The sequence below is a fragment of the Ornithorhynchus anatinus genome, chromosome 2, assembly GCF_004115215.2.
Source record: "Ornithorhynchus anatinus isolate Pmale09 chromosome 2, mOrnAna1.pri.v4, whole genome shotgun sequence".
Lineage (NCBI taxonomy): Eukaryota > Metazoa > Chordata > Mammalia > Monotremata > Ornithorhynchidae > Ornithorhynchus > Ornithorhynchus anatinus.
Genome location: NC_041729.1, coordinates 148,625,878 through 148,650,923, shown reverse-complemented (window position 1 = coordinate 148,650,923; position 25,046 = coordinate 148,625,878). Strand labels below are relative to the sequence as shown.

The 25,046-nt window shown below is 42.2% G+C and overlaps 1 protein-coding gene and 1 non-coding gene across 2 annotated transcripts in view; both read left to right on the top strand.

The window, feature by feature from the left end:
* The window catches only part of SLC2A13 (solute carrier family 2 member 13), a 426,989-nt gene that overhangs the window by 57,065 nt on the left and 344,878 nt on the right, over positions 1-25,046 (top strand). The window contains exon 3 of the mRNA XM_029047238.1: positions 4,287-4,446. Within this exon, the coding sequence (XP_028903071.1) occupies positions 4,287-4,446 (160 nt within the window). The remainder of the gene's footprint in view (positions 1-4,286; positions 4,447-25,046) is intronic.
* LOC114809614 lies at positions 5,490-5,627 on the top strand. The gene has a single exon (XR_003757390.1). It is a non-coding gene; the product is annotated as a small nucleolar RNA SNORA7 (small nucleolar RNA).

Sequence of the window (25,046 nt, the reverse complement as noted above, 5' to 3'; positions counted from 1 at the left end):
TCACCACCTATCCCTTGCTCACATCCTGTTTCCCCACTTTCAAAGCGTTATTAAAATCATGTCTCCTCTATAGCGGCCTTCCCCGACTAAGCCCTCATTTCCCTTACTCCGTCTTCCTCTGCATTTGCCTTGTTCTGGGATTTGCACCCTTAACACTCCACCTTCAGCCCCAGAGCATTTATGTATTTAGCCATAATTTATTTTAATTCCTGTCTCCTCCTTTAGACTGTAAGCTTCTTATGGGTAGAGAATGTCTACCAACTCTGCTATATTATTATTTTGCACTCTCCCAAGCACTTAGTTCGGCGCTCTGCATACAATAAGCATTCAATCAATAATGATTGATTGATTGATTTACTGGCTCCACTCAACCAGTTCCATGAGTAGCCCCATGGCTGCATTCACTAGCCCAGGCCCCTCTGCAGCAAAATACCATGTGGCCCCCAGTCTTACCCTTTGTTTCCTATACATCAATCATGACTTGTCATTACCTTGTCATTACCATAGGAAGCAGCACGACGTAATGGATAGAGCACTGGCCTAGGAGTCAGAAGGTCATGAGTTCTAATGCCAGCTCCGCTGCTTGTCTGCTGTGTGGCTTTGGGCAAGATACTTCACTTCTCTGGGCCTCAGTTCCCTCATCTGTAAAATGGGGATTGAGACTGTGAACCCTACGTGGGGCAGGGATTGTGCCCAACCCGATTTGCTTATATGATAATTATGGTATTTGTGAAGCGCTTACTATGTGCCAAGCACTGTTGTAAATGCTGGGGTAGAGATAATCAGGTTGTCCCATGTGGGGATCACTGTCTTAATCCCCATTTTACAAATGAGGTAACTGAGCCACAAAGAAGTGAAGTGACTTGCCCAGGGTCACAGAGCAGACAAGTGGTGGAGTGGTGGAGCCTGGATTAGAACCCATGACCTCTGACTCCCAGGCCCGTGCTCTATCCACTACGCCATGCTGCTTCTTAATGCAGTGCCTGGCAGACAGTAAGCGCTTAACAGATGTCATCATTATGTTATTATTATCATTGTCTGTCACAAGGCATCAATGTCTGGTTAAAAGCCATCAAACCTGGACTTCTGTAGTCCAATGTAGCTTCAGTGAATCATCGACTGAGGCTGGCCTGTGCCCATACACCTCATATTCCTGGGTCGTGGCCGGGCCAAGTACAGCTGCCCTCTCCCCCTAGTACTGCTGAATGAATGAATGAGTAATTGAATGAGCTGGGTATGCTAATTGGGTTATTTCAGTGTAAAGTCTTTTCCACTCTGTTCTCTCAGCAAAACCTTAGACCTTGCATTCTGATTAGGCAAGCCAGAGAGCCTGATTTATTTCATGGTAAGCTCAGCCTTTGCATTTCTTGGTTGACATTCCTCCCCACTAACGTATTAATATAGCCTCAATTTTGGACTGTTTATCTTTCTGAGAGTCTAGTGGTATCATGGTGACTGAAGATGTTGCAGGGATAGCATAACATTCTGTTTGGCTATTTTGGTGCTTGCTGTGTGCAGAGCACTGTACTAAGAGATTGGGAGAATATAATATATCAATAAGTACACATATTCCCTGCCCACAATGAGCCTACAGCCTAGAGGAGGTGACAGAATAGAGAATAATCTGGAATTGTGAGAAATCACATAGGTTCTTTGTTGGGGAATTAAAAAGAGGTCAAAATGAGGATTATAGAAACTGCCCAACATTGGCTGGAGAATGGATTATTTTGCCTATTTTTATGAAAGAAACATTTTTTTATTAACAGTTTTTCAGATTGTGAGTTACAGATTATATAAATTACAAGTTTTGAGTGGAAAGCCCCAAACTGCATATGAGGACATTCATCAACATTTTTATCCATCAATTACATTTATTAAGCACCTACTGAGTAATGAGGACTGTACTTAGAGCTTGAGAATAAGAAATAAGCTTGGCACATTTTCCTCTTTCTAGGAGCTGATAATTTAATAATAAGGAGAGACGGACAAGAAGTATTTACAGATATTTAGGTTAAGAGGAAGATCCAGGATATAACAGAAAGTAGTACCACCATATAGGGATACAATTGCTGAATAAATATTGGAATATAAAAATAAATGTGTGTAGGTACAGAGGCTCTGAGGATAAGAATGAAATTTGTACGTACTAAGGGTGATGACTGGGATATTGTAAAATAATAATGATAATAGTATTTGTTAAGCTCTTACTATATGTTGAGAAGCGGCGTGGCTCAGTGGAAAGAGCCCAGGCTTTGGAGTCAGAGGTCATGGGTTCGAATCCCGGCTCGGCCACTTGTCAGCTGTGTGACTTTGGGCAAGTCACTTAACTTCTCAGTGCCTCAGTTACCTCATCTGTAAAATGGGGATTAAGACTGTGAGCCCCACGTGGGACAACCTGATTCCCCTGTGTCTACCCCAGCACTTAGAACAGTGCTTGGCACATAGTAAGCGCTTAACAAATACCAACATTATTATTATTATTATTGTTGAGTACTGGAGCACATAAAAGACAATCATGTGAATCACATGGGGTTCACAGCCCAAGTAGGATGGAGAATCGGTTTTGAGTCCCCATATTGCAGATGTGGACTGAGGCACACAGAAGTCCACAAGGTCACACAGCAGATAAGTGGCGGAACTGTGGTTAGACTTCAGGTCTTCTGAATCCCGTCCTGTGCTCTTTCCACAAGGCTCACTGCTTCTCTAATAAAAGGAGGCTTCCATGATCAGCCCACTGATTTTGTGGATTCAGAAAATAATCTAGGAAGGGCTCATCCTTTAAAATGGTAGCCCCTATGGAACTTGATTGCTTTGGAAGAAATAAGCGAGGAATATACTCGAACACAGCCCTACCTCTATGCACACCACCTGATACTTTAAAAATGATTGAACAATGTTCAATAAGTGTTTTTAGCGTGAATAATTTCCCATTTCCACCACTGCTTGATTATATTTCTGTGAGGGTGGATAAAAATGAACACTAATTACATTCTACTCCAAACAGATTTTCCAAATTTTCAGAGTCTTTATTATGCCATTACATTTGTCTGAGCTATAAAGTTGTAAGGCTCATCTCACCTTGCAGTGGCTTGCTAGAATTAATTATGTGATAAAAACTTTGGTAGATTTCTATTTTACTTTGAGTTTTTCCTCATCTGCACAGCTGTCTCTGGTGTCCCCAACTTTGCTTCTCTTCTTGAAGTAACCTAATAGAGTTAGCTATTTGAAATTCTTTAAGAAGTGGAGGAAGTTTTTTCCTCTTGATTTTTTCAGTCAGTTATATTTATTCAGTCATCAAACAGAAGCTCCTTATAGTCGGCTTTAAAGCTCTCTATATCGCCTTGCCCCCTCTTACCTTACTTCACTGTTCTCTTACTACAACCCAACCCATGTGCTTTGGTCCTCTAATCCCCACCTACTCAGTGTTCCTTGATTTCATCTATCTCATCCCTCACCTCTCACCACATCCTGTCTCTGCCCTGGAATATCTTCCCTATTCATATCCAACAGACAGTCAATCTCCGTATCTTCAAAGATTATCGAAGGCACATCTCCTCCAAGAGGCCTTCCATGACTACTCCCTCCTTTCCTCTTCTTCCACTCCCTTCTGTGTCACCCTTGCACTTGGATTTGTTCCATTTATTTACCCTTCCTTTAGTCCCATAAATCTGTAATTTATATATTTGTATTAATGGGTGTCTCCGTCTAGGCTCTAAGCTCGTTTTGGGTTGGGAATGGGTCCATTTATTGTCCTATTGTACTCTCCTAAGTGATTAGTTCCGTACTCTGCACAGAGTAAGTGCTCAATAAATATGATTGGCTGAGGCGGGGAATGTCTGTCAACTCTATTACATTTTAACTCTTCCAAGTGTTTAATACAGTGCTCTGCACACAGTTAGTGGTCAATAATTACAATAGATTAATAGATTGGTGTTTATCGAGTACTTACTGTGTGCAGAGCACTGTATTAAACCAGTCAGTCAATTGTATTGAGTACTTACTGTGTGCAGAGCACTGTACTAAGCCCTCGGGAGAATACAATATAACAATGAACAGACTCATTCCCTGCCCACAACAAGCTTCACTATTAAACGTTTGGGAGAGTCCAGTATAACAGAGTTGATAGACATGTTCCCTGTCCACAGTGAGCTTACAGTCTAGAAATTTTTGGTAACAAAATGTCAGAAACCAAACCACAAGATCTATGTGGACTGCCAAGTTTAAAGATTTTGAACCACATGTGTTTGATTGTCCATGTGTTTTATTTGTCATCGCTTCCTTTGTAGGTATAGCTTCCATGACAGTCCCTGTATACATCGCTGAGGTGGCTCCGCCCCATTTGCGAGGCAGATTAGTAACCATCAACACCCTCTTCATCACCGGAGGGCAGTTCTTCGCCAGCGTTGTTGATGGAGCCTTCAGTTATCTCCCAAAGGACGGATGGAGGTCTGTAAATCTTTCTGCTATTCAAAAATGGTTACTTTTTAAATCTTGTTTTGGGGCCAAGGTTCAGGGGGACAAAGGGCAATTTGTGAAATGACAGAACTGCTTATAACCAATTCAAGGATATTTCTGACAGAGTTAGAATCGAGATGACAAAAGCCAATGGGGAATATCTGTGGTTGGTTAGAGCTGAAAGAGGACAAATAGCTGTTATTTTCTTTAGTGAAGTAGCTATTGTTTAGGGGTGGTATGTACAATTCTATGCATTTGGGTGATGTTTCTCTCAGTGCAAATGGGGTTTACTGTATATTGTTCGATGAGTAAAATAATAAATACACATGGAGGGCCATAAATAATATAAAGGACTGACATGCTCTTATGAACTGTTTAGAGTTTTGAAGATTGGATCTCCCATAAAATCTATGTGTATGCCTGGAAAAAGTGGCTTTAATGACACTGTGAGATATATTCATACATCAGATAAATCAGTCAGTCAAATTTATTGAGTGTCTACTGTGGGCAGAGCACTGTACTAAGCAATTAGGAGAATACAGTATAACAGACTTGATAGACACGTTCCCTGCCAACCACGAACTCACACTCTAGAGGGGGAGACAGACATCAATATAAATAAGCAAATTATTAATATGTACACATTAATAATAATAATGGTATTTGTTAATCATCTATTATGTGCCAGGCACTGTACTAAGCACTAAGGTGGATATGAGCAAATCACATTGGGCAAAGTCCCCTGTCCCACGTGGGGCTCACGTGGGGCTGAAGGAGGGGTGAATAAAGGGTGCAAATCCAAGTGAAAGGAAACTCGAGAGGGAGTGGGAAAAGAGGAAATGAGTGCCTCATTGGGGAAACTCTCTTGAAGAGGATGTGCCTTCAGTCAGGCTTTGAAGATGGTGAGAGTGATCACCTGTTGGATATGAAGATGGAGAGCAGTCCATCTGGGGAGTATTTATCTGATTTAAAATGACTTCATGATCATCACCTTCCTTCATGAACAGCACTTACTGAGTGTCTACTGTATGCTACCCCTCTCAGGATGGTACCTGGAGAGTTTCCAGGATTCTGCCAGTCTCGGCTCTGGGAGGGAGAGTCGAGCAGAGGCTTACCCATTACATTCCTAGCTTGGGCAGTGGCTAGGGAGTGGAAGGCCATCTGCTACAAGTCAAGCCTCACCTTTGCTGTACAGCAGAAGCATGGGAGAGAGTCAAATGTGGAGCATCAAGTTTACTGTGCAGAAGACGGCAATGGTTCACCAGTTACTTATTTTTACCAAGAAAACTCTATGGATACGCTACCAGAATGATTGCAGAGGAGAGCGGGGTGTTCTGGGAGAGATATGTCCAGGAGTCGCTATGGTTTGGAGGTGACTTGACCGGCGTAAGGCACAAAACTGTATGCTAAGCCCTGAACTTGCCTATCAGGGTCGCACCTGGAGAGTTTCCAGTTCTATACCAATCTCGACTATGGGAAGGAGAAACAGGCAGAGGTATATCCATTCCATTCCTAGCTTGGACAGTGGCTAGCGAGTGAAAGGCAATCTGCTACAAGTCAAAACTCACCTGTGCTGGGCAGCAGCGGCATGGGAGAGAGTTGTGTACTGTGCGGAAGGAGGCAGTGGTAAACTGCTTCCGTACTTTTACCGAGAAAACTCTCTGGATCCACTACCAGAACGATTGCAGATGGAGGTGGGGCTTTCTGGGAGAGATGTGTCCATGGCATTGCTATGGGTCGGACACGACTCGACAGCATAAGACAACAGCAAGCCCTGATTTAGCTGTTTGATTAACAGACTGATGTATTGACTTGTACTTGTCCTCGATGCTGTCAAATTGTAAATTTGCTTAAATTCATCAATTGATGGAATTTATTGAGCACATGCCATGTGCAGAGCACTGGGTTAAGAGCGTGGGACCATGCGCTGCAATGAAGATGGTAGACATGAAGCCTTCCGACAAGGATCCTACAGTTTAGAAGGAGAGACAGACATTAAAATGGATTCTAGATATGGGAGATATTGGAGTACAACTTCATGTATGGAAGTGCTGCAGGGCTGAGGGTGGAATGAATATCAAGTGCTCAAGGGATACAGCTACAAATGCTTAGTTGAGCGCAGAAGGAAGGGTGAATAGGGCAAATGAGCGCTTAGTCAGGGAAGGCCTGTAGGAGGAAGTGTGATTTTACAAAGTCAGCTTTGATCACATCAGTATCCACTTTCTATTTAGTTTCTAATCCAAAAATAATTCCAACGGCAAGTAAATCATATTGATCTGTCAGCTTTGGAAAGAAACTATATGGAATAGGACAGCGTGGCTCAGTGGAAAGAGCACGGGCTTTGGAGTCAGGGCTCATGAGTTCAAATCCCAGCTCTGCCACTTGTCAGCTGTGTGACTGTGGGCAAGTCACTTCACTTCTCTGTGCCTCAGTTCCCTCATCTTTAAAATGGGGATTAAGACTGTGAGCCCCACGTGGGACAACCTGATTCCCCTATGTCTACCCCAGCGCTTATAACAGTGCTCTGCATATAGTAAGCGCTTAACAAATACCAACATTATTATTAAAATCTTAACAATGGCATGTATTTTAAGTAAATGCTCTCCAGATATTTTCTATGGTATTTGTTAAGTGCTTACTTTGTCCCAGGTACTGTACTAAACACTGGGGTCGATACAAGATAATTGGGTTAACAGAGTCCCTGTCGCACACAGGGGGCTTACAGTCTTCGTCCCCATTTTACAGACTCACCATTTTAACTGAGGCACCAAGAAGTTGAGTGACTTGCCCAAGATCACACAGCAGACAAGTGGTGGAGCCGATATTAGAATGCCAGTCCTCTGACTCTCAGGCCTGTGCTATTTCCCCTTAGCCATGCTAATTACTTAGCATCCCTATTTTTGAATTAGCCTTAAGATCATTAAGGCTATCCCAATTGTGCAATCAGCCCAGATCTTCAGGCATCTGGCCTCAAGGAAATTAAACTTTAGCAGACAAGGAATATGGTTCCAGGCAAGTAGGAATTTGAATAAAATTCAGCCCGTTGGAATTGTCCTTCCTTCAAGCTACTGACACTCCTTGCTATCAGTTGTGTTGTCGTATGAGCAGCAAGGGTGGAGTAAGCTAGTTGTGGCCAGGGAATGGGGTTACAAACCTGTTAGAACTCTCCTAAGTGCTTTAGAACAGTGATTCACGTACAGTAAGGATCCAGTAAATGCTAGTGATTGATTGATTATTTGATTGATTAGACCAAAAGTCATTTCAGCTTTTCCTGACAGCCTGAGGGAGCAGTGAGATGAGAAGGGAATGAAGCGCTGGTGGGCCCTTCCTCCCTAGTGAAAATCTCCCTGCCTTCTGACCAGAAGCTATCTCCTCATTTAGGAATGGGTAGGCTGCCGTTGGGTACTGGAAAGATCAATGGCAAGTTTGGGGAGCTCTGCATTTTATGGGATACCCTTTTTAACTTTGTTACATGACTGTGTTGTTCTCAGTCTCCTTTCCGAATTTTTAGATTCTTTCATCTTTGTATCGATTTTTGCAGTTTACCATTTTAGCCTCAGTTGAAGATAAGGGCCTTTTTTTATTCTCTTTCTTTTCCTTCTTTGCATAGGGGCAGGGAATAATGCTCATGGAGTGTTTGAGGAGCAGGAATTCCATAGTCTTCCATTCTCATCCTAATTCCACAAAGTCTCAAATCCCACCATGGTCCTGTCACAGCTGCCCAGAAGTTGGGAAGTTCTTTCTTCTGTCATCTCTAGACTGTAAGCTCATTGAGGGCAGGGAATGTGGGTGCCTACTCTGTTGTATACTTCCTAGGAGCTTAGTTCAGTGTTCTGCAAAGAGTAAGTGTTTAATAAATAACAGTGATTGATTGATCAGGCCTTCCCCGATTAAGCCCTTTTTTCCCTGGCTTCTTCTCCCTTCTATTTTATGTAAAGTAAGTAAATCAGCCAAATGTATTTACTGAGTGCTTACGGTGTGCAGAGCCCCATACTAAGTGCTTGGGGGAGTACAATATAACAGTATAACTGCTACATTCATGCCCATAACGAGTTTACATTCTAGAGTGGGAGACAGACATTAATATAAATAAATGACAGGTATGTATATAAGTGCTGTGAGGCTGGGACAGAGGATGAGTAAAAGGAGTAAGTCAAGTGAAACAGAAGGGAAAAGAGGAAAGGAGGGCTTAGTCAGGGAAGGCCTCTTGGAGGAGATGTGACTTCAATAAGGTTTTGAAGAGGGGAAGAGTAATTGTCTGTTGGATATGAGGGAGGGGAAGGGCATTCCAGACCGGAGGCAGGACCTGAATGAGAAGTTGGTGGTGAGACGAGATTGAGGAACAGTGAGAAGGTTAACATTAGAGGAGTGAAGTGTGCAGGCTGGGTTGTAATAAGAGAGTAGCGTGGAGGTAGAAGGGGGCGAGGTGATTGAGTGCTTTAAAGCAGGTAGTAAGGAGTTTCTATTTGATGCAGAAGTGCATGGGTAACCACTGGAGTTTTTTGAGGAGCGGGTTGACATGTCCTGAATGTTTTTGTAGAAAAATGATCAGGGCAGCAGAATGAAGTATGGACTGGAGTGGGAAGAGAAAGGAGACTGGAAGGTCAGCAAAGGGGCTGCTGCAGTAATCAAGATGGCATAGGATGAGTGATTGGATTAATGTGGTTGCAGTTTGGATGGAGAAGAAAGTGGATTTTAGCAATGTTGGGAAGGTCAAGCTGACAGGATTTAATGATGAATTGAATATGTGGGTTGGATTATGCGATCTTAAAATATATAATATATATATTATATATAAGTAATATTATATAATATAAGTATATATATATAAAAGTAATATATAATATTACTGTCATTCTCCCCCGCTACACTGTAATCTCACTGTGGGCAGGGAATGTGTCTGTCAACTCTGTTGTATTATGCTTTCCCAAGTACTTAGAAAAGTGGTCTGAATGCAGTAAGTGCTCAGTAAATAATGTTGATTGATTAATCCTGAGCTTCCTATTTTGTTAATGGTATGTCGGCAAGGGTAATGTTAATTAATGTTCATTATGTTAATTAAGAACCTATACTCATTCATTCATTCAAATGTATTTATTGAGGGTTTACTGTGTGCAAAGCAGTGTACTAAGTGCTTGGGAGAGTACAGTACAATACAACCTATATGAAGCAGTCCCCAGAGCTGTACTAATTACACAAAGTTACAGAGTCAAGATTCTGCCTTACAGGATCCTAAACCTAATGAGATCCATCCCCAAAGAGCCCTGCTGTTCTTTGCAAAATTTGCTGTAATGCTCATTTTTCCATTGTGTGTGAGAAATATTACCTTTCATTTTTCCAGTAAAGCAGAGATCCTTAGAGTCTGGGCTGTGCTGCACACTAACTAGTGACTTTGGATTGGTCATTTAAATCATTTGCTAAGGTCAGATTTGCCCCAAGATTATGTTCATAACCCGAAGGAAGGACCTTTCCACAGGAGCAGTGATTTTTGTTGTTCAGGTTCTTTTTCTTTGGCATTAGCATTACTGAAAATTCACTAAACACTTCTCCAGATAACCTAGCTATTTGTCTTCATATGTACTTTGCACAATGCTTAATCATTATTACTTTTTTTTTCACTTGGAGAATTTCCAACCGAACACATCAGTTTATAACTTTGGCAGCTAGGGCACTGACCTTCTATTTATTTCAGTTTTTATAAACTTCTCCCTTGTATAATTTATCAGTGACAGTGTTTCATATAGAATAAAATGTGTTATTCAGACCCATCAAACCACAATCTGGGCACAGTTTTAGTCACCTAATATTTCAGATGGCAAGTTGGAAAAGAACAGTTTGATGTCCTCGCCAAGGTTTGTTTGCTCTGTACACCATAAGTACTCAAACACTGCTGATTTGTTGGTAGGAATGATTTCAGAGTTTTGCCAAAATTGACAACAGATACTCGAAAGAGGTCACAGACTATATCAGGTGACCCCTGAACTTCATGAACCCAATCAGTAGTATTTATTGAGCACTTTCCATGGGCAGAACACGTGTTAAGTTCTTGGGAAAGTATAATACAATTAAGTTAGTAGACACATTCCCTGCTTACAGTGAGCTTCCAGTTTGGAGGAGGAGACCAACATTCATATAAATCAATTAGGGAAATGTACGTAAGCGAGGTGAGGCTGAGGGTGGGGTGGATACCAAATATTCAGAGGGTACAGATCTAAGTGCATAGGTGGTGAATAAAGAGGAGGGAGTCAGGAAGAGAGAGTGTAATTGGGGAATGCTTGTTGGAAAAGATGTGATCATAATAAAGCTTTGAAGGTTGGAAGAATTGTGGTTTGGCAAGTACGGAAGGGGAGGGAGGATATGGGAAGGCGTTTGCTGGTGAGCTAGAGGAGATGGAGGTACAATGAGAAAGCTGGTGCTAGAGGAGCGAAGTGTGAGGGTTGGGCTATAGTAGGAAATCATGGAGGTAAGATAGGAGGGAGGGAGCTGATTGAGTGCTTTAAAGCCAAAGGTAAGGAGTTCTATGTGTTGCAGAGGTGGATGAGTTATCAGTGGGTGGTTCTGAAGGAGACATGGATTAAATGTGCTTTTGTTTTTGATCCGGGCAGCAAAATATGGACTGGAGCAGAGAGAGACGGGAGGCAGGAAGATCGGCAAAGGGACAGATGCACTAATCCAGGTGGGATAAGATAAGTGCATGGATCAGTCAGCGAAGTAGAAGTTTGGATGGAGAGGAAAGGACAGATTTAGTGATGTTGTGAAGGTAGAACCCACAGGATTGGGTGACTCATTGAATATGTGGATTGTATGAGAGAGATGAGTTGTTATATTGTACTTTCCTAAGCGCTTAGTGCGATGCTAAACACACAGTAAGCTCTCAATAAATACGACTGAATGAATGACTTGAGGATAATTCCAAGGTTACAGACTGGTGAGATAGTGAGGATAGTGGTATTATGTACAGTAATAGGGAGGACAGGGTTTGGGTGGGAAGGTGAGGAGTTTGGTTTTGATATATAATAAGAAACGAACAAGGCTGCTTAAATTAATAAGAATATAATGCCAAGAAATTTAAGTGAGAGAGTTGCAAATACTTATATGGCTATTATTGTTTTTTCATTACCCTTCTTTATACTATCCTCATACAGTTAATATCATTAATTTGGACTTTTTTACTATGTGGCATTTTCTAAATGTTAAATCTACAAACACTTTAAAGTTAAGTTTTGTTGATAATACATTGTTTTTGCACTTTTAAATTAAATGTCAGGAATATAATTTACCACAGAGAATTATAAAATGTTCCAACCTTTTAGACAGAAAACTCAACTGCTTCAGTTAAGGTTCCTTGAGTTTTCAATCTAGTCCAGACTCTACATCGTTCCCTTTCTCTGACACCAAAAGCCTCTTTATGCTCCAGTCTCCTAACATTCTCTATAATTCGCTTTCCAAATCCTTCCTTTCAGTGGCCCCAAATGCCCTCACTTGGAGTGGGTAAAATTTTCCTTACCACACCATTCCATTCTCAGCCCCCATGTTCTGAGACTTCCTTGTGGGAGTGGTTCTATCTTATGCCTGGGAAATAAGCATCAGTCCCCTGCTTTCTGCCTTGCTGGGATTGGAGCTGATCCAAAACCTCAAGGAGGAATTCCTGCCAAAAAAAAAAAAATTGTGTAAGGGACTATTGCCAATCTTACCTTCCAACTAGGGGCATTAGGTGAAAAAGAAAGGATTGCATTGAAGTTCTATGTTCAAAAACCTCATTTGTCCTTAAATAATAATAATAATAATAATGTTGGTATTTGTTAAGCGCTTACTATGTGCCGAGCACTGTTCTAAGCGCTGGGGTAGACATAGGGGAATCAGGTTGTCCCACGTGGGGCTCACAGTCTTAATCCCCATTTTACAGATGAGGGAACTGAGGCACAGAGAAGTTAAGTGACTTGCCCACAGTCACACAGCCGACAAGTGGCAGAGCTGGGATTCGAACTCATGAGTCCTGACTCCAAAGCCCATGCTCTTTCCACTGAGTCAGGTCCCCTTCTTAGAGTTTGGAAGGCAATTAATGGTAACAGTCAGTTATATTTATTGAGCACTTACTGTGCGCAGAGCACTGTACCAAGCACTTGGAAAGGTACAGTACAACAAAAACCCCACATTCCCTGCCCACAGCAAGCTTACAGTCTAGAGGGGGAGAAAGGCATTAACATACATAACATAAAGAGCCCGGGCTTGAGAGTCAGCGGTTATGGGTTCGAATCCTGTATCTGCCACTTGTCAGCTGTGTGACGGTGGGCAAGTCACTTAACTTCTCTGTGCCTTAGTTACCTCATCTGTAAAATGGGGATTAACTGTGAGCCTCACGTGGGACAACCTGATTATCTTGTATCTTCCCCAGCGCTTAGAACAGTGCTCTGCACATAGTAAGTGCTTAACAAATGCCAACATTATTATGATTATACATAAATAAATTATAGATATGTACATGAGGGCTGTGGGGCTGGGAGCCGGGATGAATAAAGGGGGCAAGTCAGGGACCTGCAGAAGGGCCTGGGAGAAGAGGAAAGGAGAGCTTAGTCAGGGAAGGCCTCTTGGAGGAGATGCTTTGAGTTTGGGGGAGAGTAACTGTGGGTCTATCCACCAGCAGCGTGACCTAGTGGATAGAGCATGGACCTGGGAATCAGAAAGACATGGGTTCCAGTCCTGGCTCCACCAAGTCTCTGCTGTACAACCTTGGGCAAGTCAGTTAACTTCTCTGTGCCGCAGTGGCCCCATGTAACTGAGCCCCATGTGGGACATGGAGTGTGTCCAAATTGATTACCTTGTATTCTACCCTAGTGCTTAGAAGAGTGCCTGACACATAGTAAGAGCATAACAAATACCATATAAAAAAATAGAGTTGGTAGAGACAATCCTCGTCCCCAAGGAGCTTACAGCCTACAGTGGTGGCAGGCATTAAAATTGGGTGGCAGGCATTAAAATAAAGCCCAAATGGAGGAAATAGTAGAATAGGAGTCTATGTACATAAGTGCTGTGGGGTTGAGGTGAGACTCAAAGTACTTCAAGGGCACACAGACAAGTTGTGTCATGCCACGTGACTGCTTCCATTTAGAATCTGCCCACAGAGCACCCTCTAACCTGCAGTGCTGCTTGTGGGCAAATATGAACACTTTTGGAATGTTTACATGATGGAAATTACTTCTAAATTGGGAAGGAAAGTAGACCTGTGGAATTTCAGTAATGATCTGTGGTATGTTTACTACTATATCCAAAGCCCTGAGTGCTAAAGCCAGGGGTATACAAAAGATAATCAAATAAGACACCATATCTGGCCCATCCAGAGCTTTCAGTGTAAGAGGTGAGGAAAGCAAGGGTTTTAATCGCAATTTCACAGATGGGAAACCTGAGGCACAGAAAAGTAAAGTGGTTTTCCCAAGACAGCACAGCAAGTCAAGGAAGATCTGGGGCTAGAACGCAGGGCTTCGAAGTCCAAGTCCCATGCTCTTTCCCTAGGCCAGGTTCATTTAGCACAGTGCTCTGCACACAGTAAGTGCTCAATAAACATGATTAAATGAATGAACCCTCGTGGTGAAGGCTGAGATTCTGTTGATTTTGAGGCTCATTAGACAAAATTGGACTTTTGAACTCTCTCTCATATTTGGATCGTCTTCATGTTAATATATATCTTCCTCTCTAGACTGTAAACACGTTATGGGCAGGAAAGGTGTCTGCTAATTCTGTTGTATTGAACTCTTCCATGCGTTTAATACAGAACTCTGTACATAGTGCTCAATAAATAATGTTGATTGAAGGAACAAATTAACCGAATGTTTTCTTAGCCTTCCACTTGGACTCTGCAGACCCAGCAGATGTAGTGCTATTTCGATTACCGTGGGCAAGTCACTTAATATCTCTGTGCCTCAGTTACCTCATCTGTAAAATGGGGATGAAGACTGTGAGCCTCACGTGAGAAAACCTGATTACCCTTATCTACCCCAGCGCTTAGAACAGTGCTCTGCACATAGTAAGTGCTTAACAAATACCATCATTATTATTATTATTATTTTTATCTTATATTTAATAAATCAGTGTCAGGTGATAACTGCTAGATTGCAAATTTCTTGAGGGCAGGGATCCAGCCTCATAATTCCTTCGGACCATCTAAACTCTCAGTAAATTAATCTGAGCACAAAATACACCTTCATTAAATACTTCTGATTGATTAATCCTATCTATATGAGAATCAGAAATCACACACTGCTGAGATAAACCCATAGGAATTCAAGTGATGACAGAGCCTTTAAAGACATTCAGGAAGCAATGGGTGCCCTGTATCTCTCTTCAAAGACTGGGCCAGAATCGCAAGCACCATTTTTTACAAAAGCACCATTTTCACAAGTAAGATTTAAATTTAGAGAAGGACTGGAATTAACAGAGAAAGGGGAAACTAAGAGAAAGTTCTTGACTGGCATAAGCTTCCCCCACCTACATTCCTAGTAGAACAAGGTGGTGTGGGGAATTTGTGGAGAAACTTCTTCTCAGAAATGAGGGCAGAGTGATTTTCAGCATGCACATCCCAGGTAGGTGGCCTGGAAGAGCTGAGAAGAAGAGCGAAATGACCCATTTAATCTACTTTTAAAGTCCCTAAGTAGAGAAAATGTGCAAGGAAAGATCTTCTAGAAGACTTTGGTATGCCCAGTTCCTGTTTAGGACAAATAATAATAATGAATAATTGTGGTAATTGTTAGGTGCTTACTATGAGAGAGAAACAGTCTAAAGTAGGAGGGAGAAGAGGCAACAAATTCTCATTTTGCAGAGGAGGGAACTGAGGCCCAGAAAAGTTAAGTGACTTGCCCAAGGTCACACAGCAGACAAGCGGCAGAGCCAGGTTGAGAACTCAGGTCCTCTGACTTCCAGGCCCGTGCTCTGTCCACTAAGCCTTGATGCTTCTCTATGACCTCTTGGTAAATGTGGTCTCCTTAGGGAGGATCCCTAGTCCAGACTCTTCTTCCTGTCAACCAATCAATCAATGGTATTTACTGAGCACTTACTATGTGCAGAGCTCTGTACTAAGAATGTGAAAGACCATAATACAACAGAGTTCGCAGACACGTTCCCTGCACACAATGAGCTTACAGTCTGGAGGGACAGACGGACAGTCATATAAATTAAGAATTTATAATATATAATTTAAAGATACGTACTTAGTACAGCAAGTTGAGGGTAGGATGGATATCAAATGTCCAAAGAGCACAGATCCGGGTGTGTAGGTGATGCAGAAAGGAGACGAGCCAGGGAAAGCAGGGCTTAACTGGGGAAGACCTCTTGGAGGAGGTGTGACTTTAATAATGCTTTGAAGATTGGGAGAGTGGTCGTCTGGCATATATTGATGTTGGGGGGGACTTCTCTTCCCTTCAGTGTCTTACCTCTGCTTCCAAAAGAGGTTTGAGTATTTATTTTCAAAAATTAGAATTCAGTATTGTGCTAGTGAGCTGAAAATGTTAATGTACCATTTAAGAATGACCTGTTTATTCCTCTCTTACTAGTTTGTTTATTAGAAAATTCGAATATTATGAGAAGAGAAAAAAGCTAATTATTATTATTACTATTAAATGGTGTTTGTTAAACACTTAGTGTGTCAAATGCTGTTCTAAACACTAAGGAAGATACAGGTTAATTAGATTGGACACAATCACTGCCCTGCATGGGTCTCACAGTCTAAGTAGGAGGGAGAACAGAATAACTGAGGTCTAGGGAAGGTAAGTAACTTTCCCAAGCTTACACAGCAAGCAATTGACAGAACTGGGATTAGAACCCAGGTCCTCAGACTCCCAGGCCCATGGTCTTTCCACTAGGCCATGCTGTTCTCAATCCTGAAACACTTTCTAGTATTTATTACAGTAGAATTATGCCAAAATTGTGGAATTGTTCAATGCTGAATCAATCAGTCACATTTATTGAGGGCTTACTGTGTGCTGAGCACCATACCAAGAGGGTGAGAGAGTACAACATAATATAGCAGACACATTCCCTGCCCACAACCAGTTTACAGTCTAGAGGATGAGCTTACACCAGTCAATAGTATGCCAACCAGTAATATTTATTGAGAGCTCACTGCGTGCAGAGCAATGTACTATGTACTTGCAGAGTACAGGGCAGTGGGTAGATAGAGTCCTTGCCCATAAGGAGCTTTCAATCTAGTCGAGGAGACAGAACATAAAATAATTTACAGACAAGGGAAGCCAGAGAGTATAAGGATATGTAGCTATGTGCTGTGGGGAGGGGTGAGAATCCAAGATGATGATGATGATGTTATTTGTTAAATGCTTACTATATGCCAAGCACTGTTCTAAGCACTGGGGGGGATACAATGTAATCAGGTTGTCCCATGTGGAGTTCACAGTCGTAATCCCCATTTTACAGTTGAGGTAACTGAGGCACAGAGAAGTTAAGTGACTTGCCCAAAGTCACACAACTGACAAGTGGTGGAACTGGGATTAGAACCCATGACCTCTGACTCCCAAGCCTGTGCTCTTTCCACTGAGTCACGCTGCTTCTAAGTAAAGGGGATACAGACCAAGTGTACAGATAATGCAAAAGCAAGGGAGAAAAGGGTGGGGAGTTGACAGGTTAGTCAGGTAAGGCTTCTTGGAGTAGATGTGATTTTAGTTGTGCTTCAAAGATAGGGAAAGTGGTGGCTTCTCAAATATAAACCGAAAGAGAGATCCTGGCAGGAGGGAGGGTGTGACCAAGGGTTTGAGGGTGAGGAAGGGCAGATTGAAGCACAGTAAGCAGGGAAGTGGATGGCCTAGTGGAAAGAGCACAAACCTGGGAGCCAGAGGACCTGGGTTCTAATCCCAGCTCTGCCACTTGTTTGCTGAGTGACTTTGGGCAAATCTCTTCACTTCTCTGGGCCTCAGTTCCTCTTCTGTATTGTGGAGATAAAATATCTGTTCTCTCTCTTAGATTATGAGCTCCATTTGGGACACAGATTGGGTCCAATCTGCTGATCTTTTACCTACCCCAGTGCTTAGTACAGTTCTTGATACATAGTAAACACTGAACTAATACTATCAATATTATTATTATTATTTTTTAAGTATGCTGCATTAGAGAAGCAAAATATGTGGGGAAGGGTTGTAGTGGTAGCTAAGCCAGGATAGGTAGCAGGGAGAGAACTGATTAAGTGCTTTAAAGGTGATAGTGAGGAGCTTCTGCTTGATGTGGAGGTGGATGGGCAGTGATTGGAGATTTCTGATGAAGGGGGAGATGTGAGCAAAAATGATTTTTCAGAAAAAAGATCTGGGCACCAAAGTGAAGCAGAGTGAAAAAGAGGGAAAAGTCTGGGGGCAGAAAGGACAGTGAGGACTCAAAGTAAGCATTTATTTAGGCCTGGGAGTCAGAAGGACCTATTACCATAGTGTGCCATTTCCAATAGGCTTGTAATTTTGGATGAAATTTTCCTAATCTCACAACCAAATAGCCAATATATATAGTAAGGAGCTCCACTGCCTGCCGCTGCTCTCTGGAGTCCACTCCCTGGGCACTGAGTGCTCTGTTGAGCACTTGAGAAGGGGACTACAGAAACAACAGCATGGCCTAGGGGATACCTGGGCCTGGGAGTCAGAAAGACTTGGGTTCTAACCCTGGCTTCACCACGTCAGCAGTGTGACCTGGAGCAAGTCACTTCACTTCTCTGGCCTTGGTGACCTCATCTGGAAAATCAGGATTAAGACTGTGAGCCCTATTTTGGACAGAAACTGTGTACAACCCAACTACCTTATATAATGATAATGTTAATAATGTTAGTATTTGTTAAGCGCTTACTATGTGCAGAGCACTGTTCTGAGTGCTGGGGTAAATACAGGGTGATCAGGTTGTCCCACGTGAGGCTCACAGTCTTAATCCCCATTTTACAGATGAGGTAACTGAGGCACAGAGAAGTGAAGTGACTTGCCCATAGTCACACAGCTGAGAAATGGCAGAGCTGGGATTCGAACCCATGACCTCTGACTCCCAAGACCGTGCTCTAGTGCGTAGTAAAGTGTGTGGCACATAGTAATCCCTTAATAAGAACCATAATAATAATAATAATAATAATAATAATTCTGATAATTAAGCACTTACTGTCTGCCAAGCACTGCTGTTCTAAGCGCTGGGGTTAAATACAAGGTAGTCAGGTTGGATACAGTCCCTGTCCTACATGGGGCTCACACTCTTAATCCCCTTTTACAGATGAGGTCACTGAAGCTCAGAGAAGTGAAGTGACCTGCCCCAGGTCACACAGCAAGCATGTGGCAGAGCCAGTATTAGAACCCATGACCTTCTGACTCCCAGGCCTGTGATCTACTCACTAAGCCACACTGCTTCTTCATAATTATTATTATTAGCTTGTATCTACTCCAGCACGTAGTACAGTGCTTTGCACATAGTAAGTACTTAACAAATGCCATCATTATTATTACAGTGCCTCGCACAGAGTAAACACTTAACAAATACTACAGTTATTCTTATTAATAGTAGTAAAAACACAAGTTTGGACAGAAGAGAATATATTGTGAAGCGTTATTATGAACCCAAATTGTTTTCAGTGGAAAGGATGTAAAACTTGACATCAGACAGATATCAAATGGGGAAATACTATCTAGAAATATGAAACTGAAATGAGCTCAAATATTATTCCAGCTCTGAGAAGATATAATGCACAGCTTTTGTCTTGGAATTTGAAGCATCATTGCTCAGTGGATAGAGCACAGGCCTGGAAATCAGGACTAATCCCAAATCTTTTGGTTCTATCTTCATGACATAGTTAAAGTCTGCCCTGTCCTCTCCATCCAAACTGCTACCATGCTCATTCAAGCACTTATCCTATCCCACCTTTACTACTGCATCTGCCTTCTTACTGACCTCCTGGCCTTCTGTCTCTCCCCACTCCAATCCATACTTCACTCTCTGCTGCACAAATGATTTAATAACCAAAATTTTCATTCCATGTCTCGCCACCCCTCAAGAACCTCCAACAGCTCCGCATCCACCTGGACATCAAACAGAAACTCCTTACTATTGGCTCTAAAGGACTCAATTACCTTACTCCTCTACCTCATCTCACTAATCTCCTGCTACAACCTAGACCCCACACCCCGTTCCTCTAGTACCAGTTTACTCACTGCATTCCAATCTCATCTGTCTTGCTGCCAACCCCTTTCCCGCATCTTCCCCCTAGCCTGGATCTCCCTCCCTCTCCATATACATGGGACAATCACACTCTCCACCTTCAAAGCATTATTTAGGTCACATCTCCTCCAAGAGGCCTTTCCCGATTAAGCCCTCTTTTCCCAGGCACGCTCTCCCTTCTGACTTGTCTATGTTCCTCAATCTGTGACCTTCAGACCCTTGATATTCTTCCCACTCCTAATCCCACAGGATTTATGTTCATATCTTTAAATAATATATTATAAATTACTTATATTAATGTCTGTCTCCCCTTGTAGACTGTAAACTTGTTATGGGCAGGGAACATATCTGCTAATTCTGTTGTAGTCTCCCAAGTGCTTAGTACATTTCTGGGTACATAGTAAGCACTCAATAAATACAATTGATTGGTTGATTGATCCCGGCTCCCCCACTTGTCTGCTGTGTGACCTTGGGCCAGTCACATAACTTCTCTGGGCCTCATTTACCTCATCTGTAAAATGAGGATTAAGACTGTGAGCCCAATATGGGACAGGAGCTGTGTCCAACCTGATTAGCTGGCATCTACCCAGCACTTAGTACAGTGCCCAGCAAATAATAAGCATGTAACAAATACCATTTAAAAAAAAGGAGTGCTTAACAAATACTGTTTTTTTAAAAAAGAATATTAACCGTGAAATTCACCAGTGAGTTCTTATGTGGCTGAAAAGGTGGAATACACAGTCCCGGTCAAAATGGGCACATAAAGAAGTTGTTCCTTATGTCACTATGTCCAACATTTGCATTGCCTGGAAATGTCTTCTCTTCTGTGTTACAATCTCTCTTCCTCTATGAAGTTTTTTTCTCAGAGAGCTATTCCCTTCTTGGTGGGTTTATTCTCAGTAATTGATTCCCAGCTTTCAGTTGGGATGCAGCATTGTTTGAGACTTTGTTTCACTAGTTCCTTATAAAGCTTCCTCTGGCCTCCTTGCTTTGCATCAGCCAATTTCATTGGCCACACAGCAGCTTTTTGGGAATCCTGCTCTGGTTCACTCATTCAATCGTATTTGAGTGCGTACTGTGTGCAGAGCACTGTATTAAGCGCTTGGGAAGTACACTTCAGCAACAGATAGAGACAATCCCTGCCCACAATGGGCTTACAGTCTAAAAGGGGGGAGACAGACATCAAAACAAGTAAACAGGTATCAGTCATTCTTCTCATACTCCCCACCCAAGGTAACTGTGTTAAGGTGAACAGTTTTGATTCTAGGAAACTGGCTGGGTTCCAGAATTTCATCATTGGTGATCTTTTCCATTGCCTTAGAGAACTCATTTGCTTCCATGGTTTTCAACTATCATCGCTATGCCGTTGATTCCCAAGTGTACATCTCCAAGTCCTGATTGTTCTCGTGCCATTTGATATTGAATATGGTCCGTAAGAGACTCTGGTGGAACTGCTCAATGAAATAATGAAAGAAAATGAAAGGATTCCATTTGCTGTTTTGCCTGCGTGCCTACGTAATGGAAAATGAGCTTGGGAAAAAATGGTGGTATTGTCATTTTTTTGTATTTAAACAACTTGAAAGATTAGATATAATCTGGATTCTTAGATATAAGATTAGAGCTAATCTAATCAACTCTTTATCTGCACCTGTGAGGAGCAGAGACAATTAAGGTAAATATAAAATTCACAGGTATTCCAACTGATCCAAATCTTTGAATTTCACAGATATTTCGTTTTATCCAAAGATTTGGATCTCTCTGATGGTCTATTTGCCAGGATTCCTAAGGGGGCAAAGTTAAGTGTTATATCCCTCTCTTGGGCTCTGTGAGAGATGCTAATGACAGTTCTGCCAACTGGCCAGAAGAAAAACAGAATAGAGTAGAAAGGATGTAGAAAACCTCCAAGGGTCAGGATCACAAGCTAGATAACTGGCCCTTGAATGAAGAAAAATAGATTCCCGATGCCTCTCATCTTTCATTAAAGTTCTCTCCAAAAGAATGGAACATTTAGAATGTCTCCAGTTCTTGCCACATGTGATGTTGGCTTGCTAGTTTTCCCAGAGTAGAGCTGCAAGGACAATCAAGGAAGGAAACCTTTGGATGTGGGCTCTTCAACCACAAATCTTTGCAGTTTAGTTTGGTAATTATTTCTTCATAACAATGAAGATTTGAAGATAATGAATATTTGTTTAGTGCTTCTCTTTGCCAAGCCAGTGTCCTAAGCTCTTGGTTAGATAAAAGGAAGCAGCATGGCATAGTAGATAGAGCATGAGCGTGGGAGTCAGAAGGTCATGGATTCCAATTCAAGCTACACCACATCTGCTGTGGGACCTTGGGCAAGTCACTTCACTTCTCTATGCCTCAGTTACCTCGTCTGTAAAATGGGGATTGAATCTGTGAGTCCCATGTGGGACAGGGTCCAACTTGATTTGCTGTATCCACCCCAGTGCTTACTACAGTGCATGGCACATAGTAAGCACTTAACAAATACCCCAATTATTATTGTGAGAAGCAGCATGGTGAAGTGGATAGAGCACGGGCCTGGGAATCAGAAGGTCATGGGTTGTAATCCCGGATCCGCCACTTGTCTGCTGTGTGACCTTGGGCACGTCACTTCACTGTGCCTCAGTTACCTCATCTGCAGAATAGGGATTGAGACTGTGAGCCCCATGTGGGATAGGGATTGCGTCCACCCCAATTTGCTTGTATCCACCCCAGCACTTAGGACTGTGCCTGGCACATTGTAAGAGCTCTACATATACCATAATAATTATTATTATTATTAGGTCAGACACAATCCCTGTCCCATACACAGGGCTCACAATCTGAGGGGGAGGAACAATGGTGTCAAGAGCCCCCGGTTGGTACCAACCAGGACCTTCCTGGACCAGGGGAGTTTCGGGGACACGTAGTAGAGTTCAAACCACACCTTTGATCGCCAAGGTTACTGTGAAAAGTTTTTTACTTAGTTTTACCAATATTTTACCAGTATGCAAGGGAGTGACACACACACTCACTCCACCACCCAAGGGTCCAATAGCAGTCTGTGGTCAAAGGAGCCCATTCTGCCAGTGCTTCTTCTTGTGCTTCCGACTGCTGCTCTAATGCTTGCTTCTCTGTGCTGCTTCTTGCATTCCAGGTACTCCCCTCGTGATTCATTCATTCATTCAATCGTATTTATTGAGCGCTTACTGTATGCAGAGCACTATATTAAGCATTAGGAGAGTACAATTCAGCAACAACTAGAGACAATCCCTACCTAACAACAGGCTCACAGTCTGGAAGGGGGGCAAGCAATAGCCTTTCATCATCTGCCTTAGGCCTGGCAGCTGGGGCTCTACGTGGCAGTCATTGAGTGGTCTAGGGCTGTTACTGGGTAGAACAGGGAGAGAAAGCTCCGCCTCCCTCAATGCTCTCCCCTCCCCCTTCCCCCCACAGGTCAGCAGTCACCTGTCCCAGGTAGAGCCCATCAGTACCTTTGCGAATCTCTTCCTTGTTGTTGTTCATGGGATCACAAACAGTCACTAAAAAGGCAGTTTATTGTGGGCTCACCACAAACAGGTATGTTGTCCTTATTTTACAGATGATGATGATGATGATGATGACATTTGTTAAGCACTTACTACGTGCCAAGCACTGTTCTAGGGTAGATACAAGGTAATCAGGTTGTCCCTCGTGGGGTTCACAGTCTTCATCCCCATTTTACAGATGAGGTAACTGAGGCACAGAGAAGTTAAGTGACTTGCCCAAAGTCACATAACTGACTTTAGTGGCAGAACTGGGATTAGAACTCATGACCTCTGACTCCTAAGCCTGGGCTCTTAACACTAAACCACACTGCTTCTCAATGAGATGAGAAAACTGAGGCACAGAGAAGTTAAGTGACTTCCTCGAGATCAGTAGACAACATGTGGTGGAGTTGGGGTTAGACGCGAGTTCCCCTGACTTCCAGGCTTGTGCTCTTTCCCAGGCCATGTTGCTTCTTACATCCTTCTCATGAAATTTTTTTTAGTTACACGTCTCTCCAGCTAGACTGTAAACTTCTTGAGGGCAGTGATCTTGTCTATAGCTTGATTTTATTTTCCTAAATAGAGTGGTCTGCTGAGCGTATGTGCTCAATAAATATTAGAGTTTGTTAATGAAATAATATAATATGTGCCCAATAAATAGTAACAAAATGAGTCAGTAGCAATCCCCTAGGCTAAGGGAGGGAACAAAGTTTTTAAAAGGAACACCTTGTTCTAAGGCACAGAAAACAGATATTCAAAATCGCCCAGCTCCGAGCTCCAGGATCTACAGGCTTAATTCAATATCTTATTTCCGATTGGTCTCTCAATCAGTTTTAGGCCTAAAGGTGACATCTCTGGACCATTTTTAAGAGGAAAATCTGCGCTGACCAAAATCATAAGAATCATAAAAAATAGCCTTTCCCAAGGCGAAGTGAATTTTCCTAACTTGATCGATGAAAATAGATGCTAATTGTTATTCCTCTGGGCTATAGCAGTCAACTGAGAGATATAGTCAAACAGGCCGAATTTTACGTTGGGGAAAAAAATCAGAACTAATGGGAAAATCAACATTTCGAACATCAAACACGTGTTTATTGAACATCTGTAGGGTGCCTAATACTTTGCCCAGTGCTAGTTATAAATGCTTTTAATCAAACATTCTTTACTCTCCAATATGAGTAGTTTGATCTTTTTTTGTCCTTCATATTCTGTGTCTTATTGAATTTTGAGTTTACCAAAGCACTGCTTAATGGTCTCTGTGATCATGGATGAGATTAAAAGCGAGATTTTTATGGAGCTAAGTAGTTTTTGTGGAAATACTGAGGACTATAAACTTGTTGAGGTTGATTGCTACTCAAGAAACTTGGGTAAGGAATTTTTATTTATGGATAAATACTGTCCTAAGTACAGTGTGGATAAATATCAAGTTTCTGCAGCTGCAAATAATGCTGTGTGCAAGACTTAGGCTGTGTACATGTGAAAAACGGGTTGGGTTTCTTCCTCAAGACAGTGTGTGATTATTGGATTCACATGTGACGGAAAGAGGTAAAATTACATAAAATCCACATAGGCACCCTAAAGGATGGGTGGTGAGAAAGTCAATCAAATCTCAAGAGTCTGAATTTTAAAATTTTGGCATTGCTGTTCAGGGTGAGCACATGGGTGCTCTGTTCAACTGCTCAAGATGAGTAAAATTTTAATAGCAGGTGTTACTAGGCAACCACTCCCTGCTCATTGTAGGCAGGGAATGTGTCTCTTAAACTGTAGTATCGTACTCTCCCAAGGACTTAGTTCAGTACTCCACACACAGTAAGTGCTCAAAAAATATGATTGATTGAACGAGACACTAAGGTATAGCATTAACATTCTAGTGAGGTCACTTTGGCAGGTGGGTCCCAAGGTCACACAGCA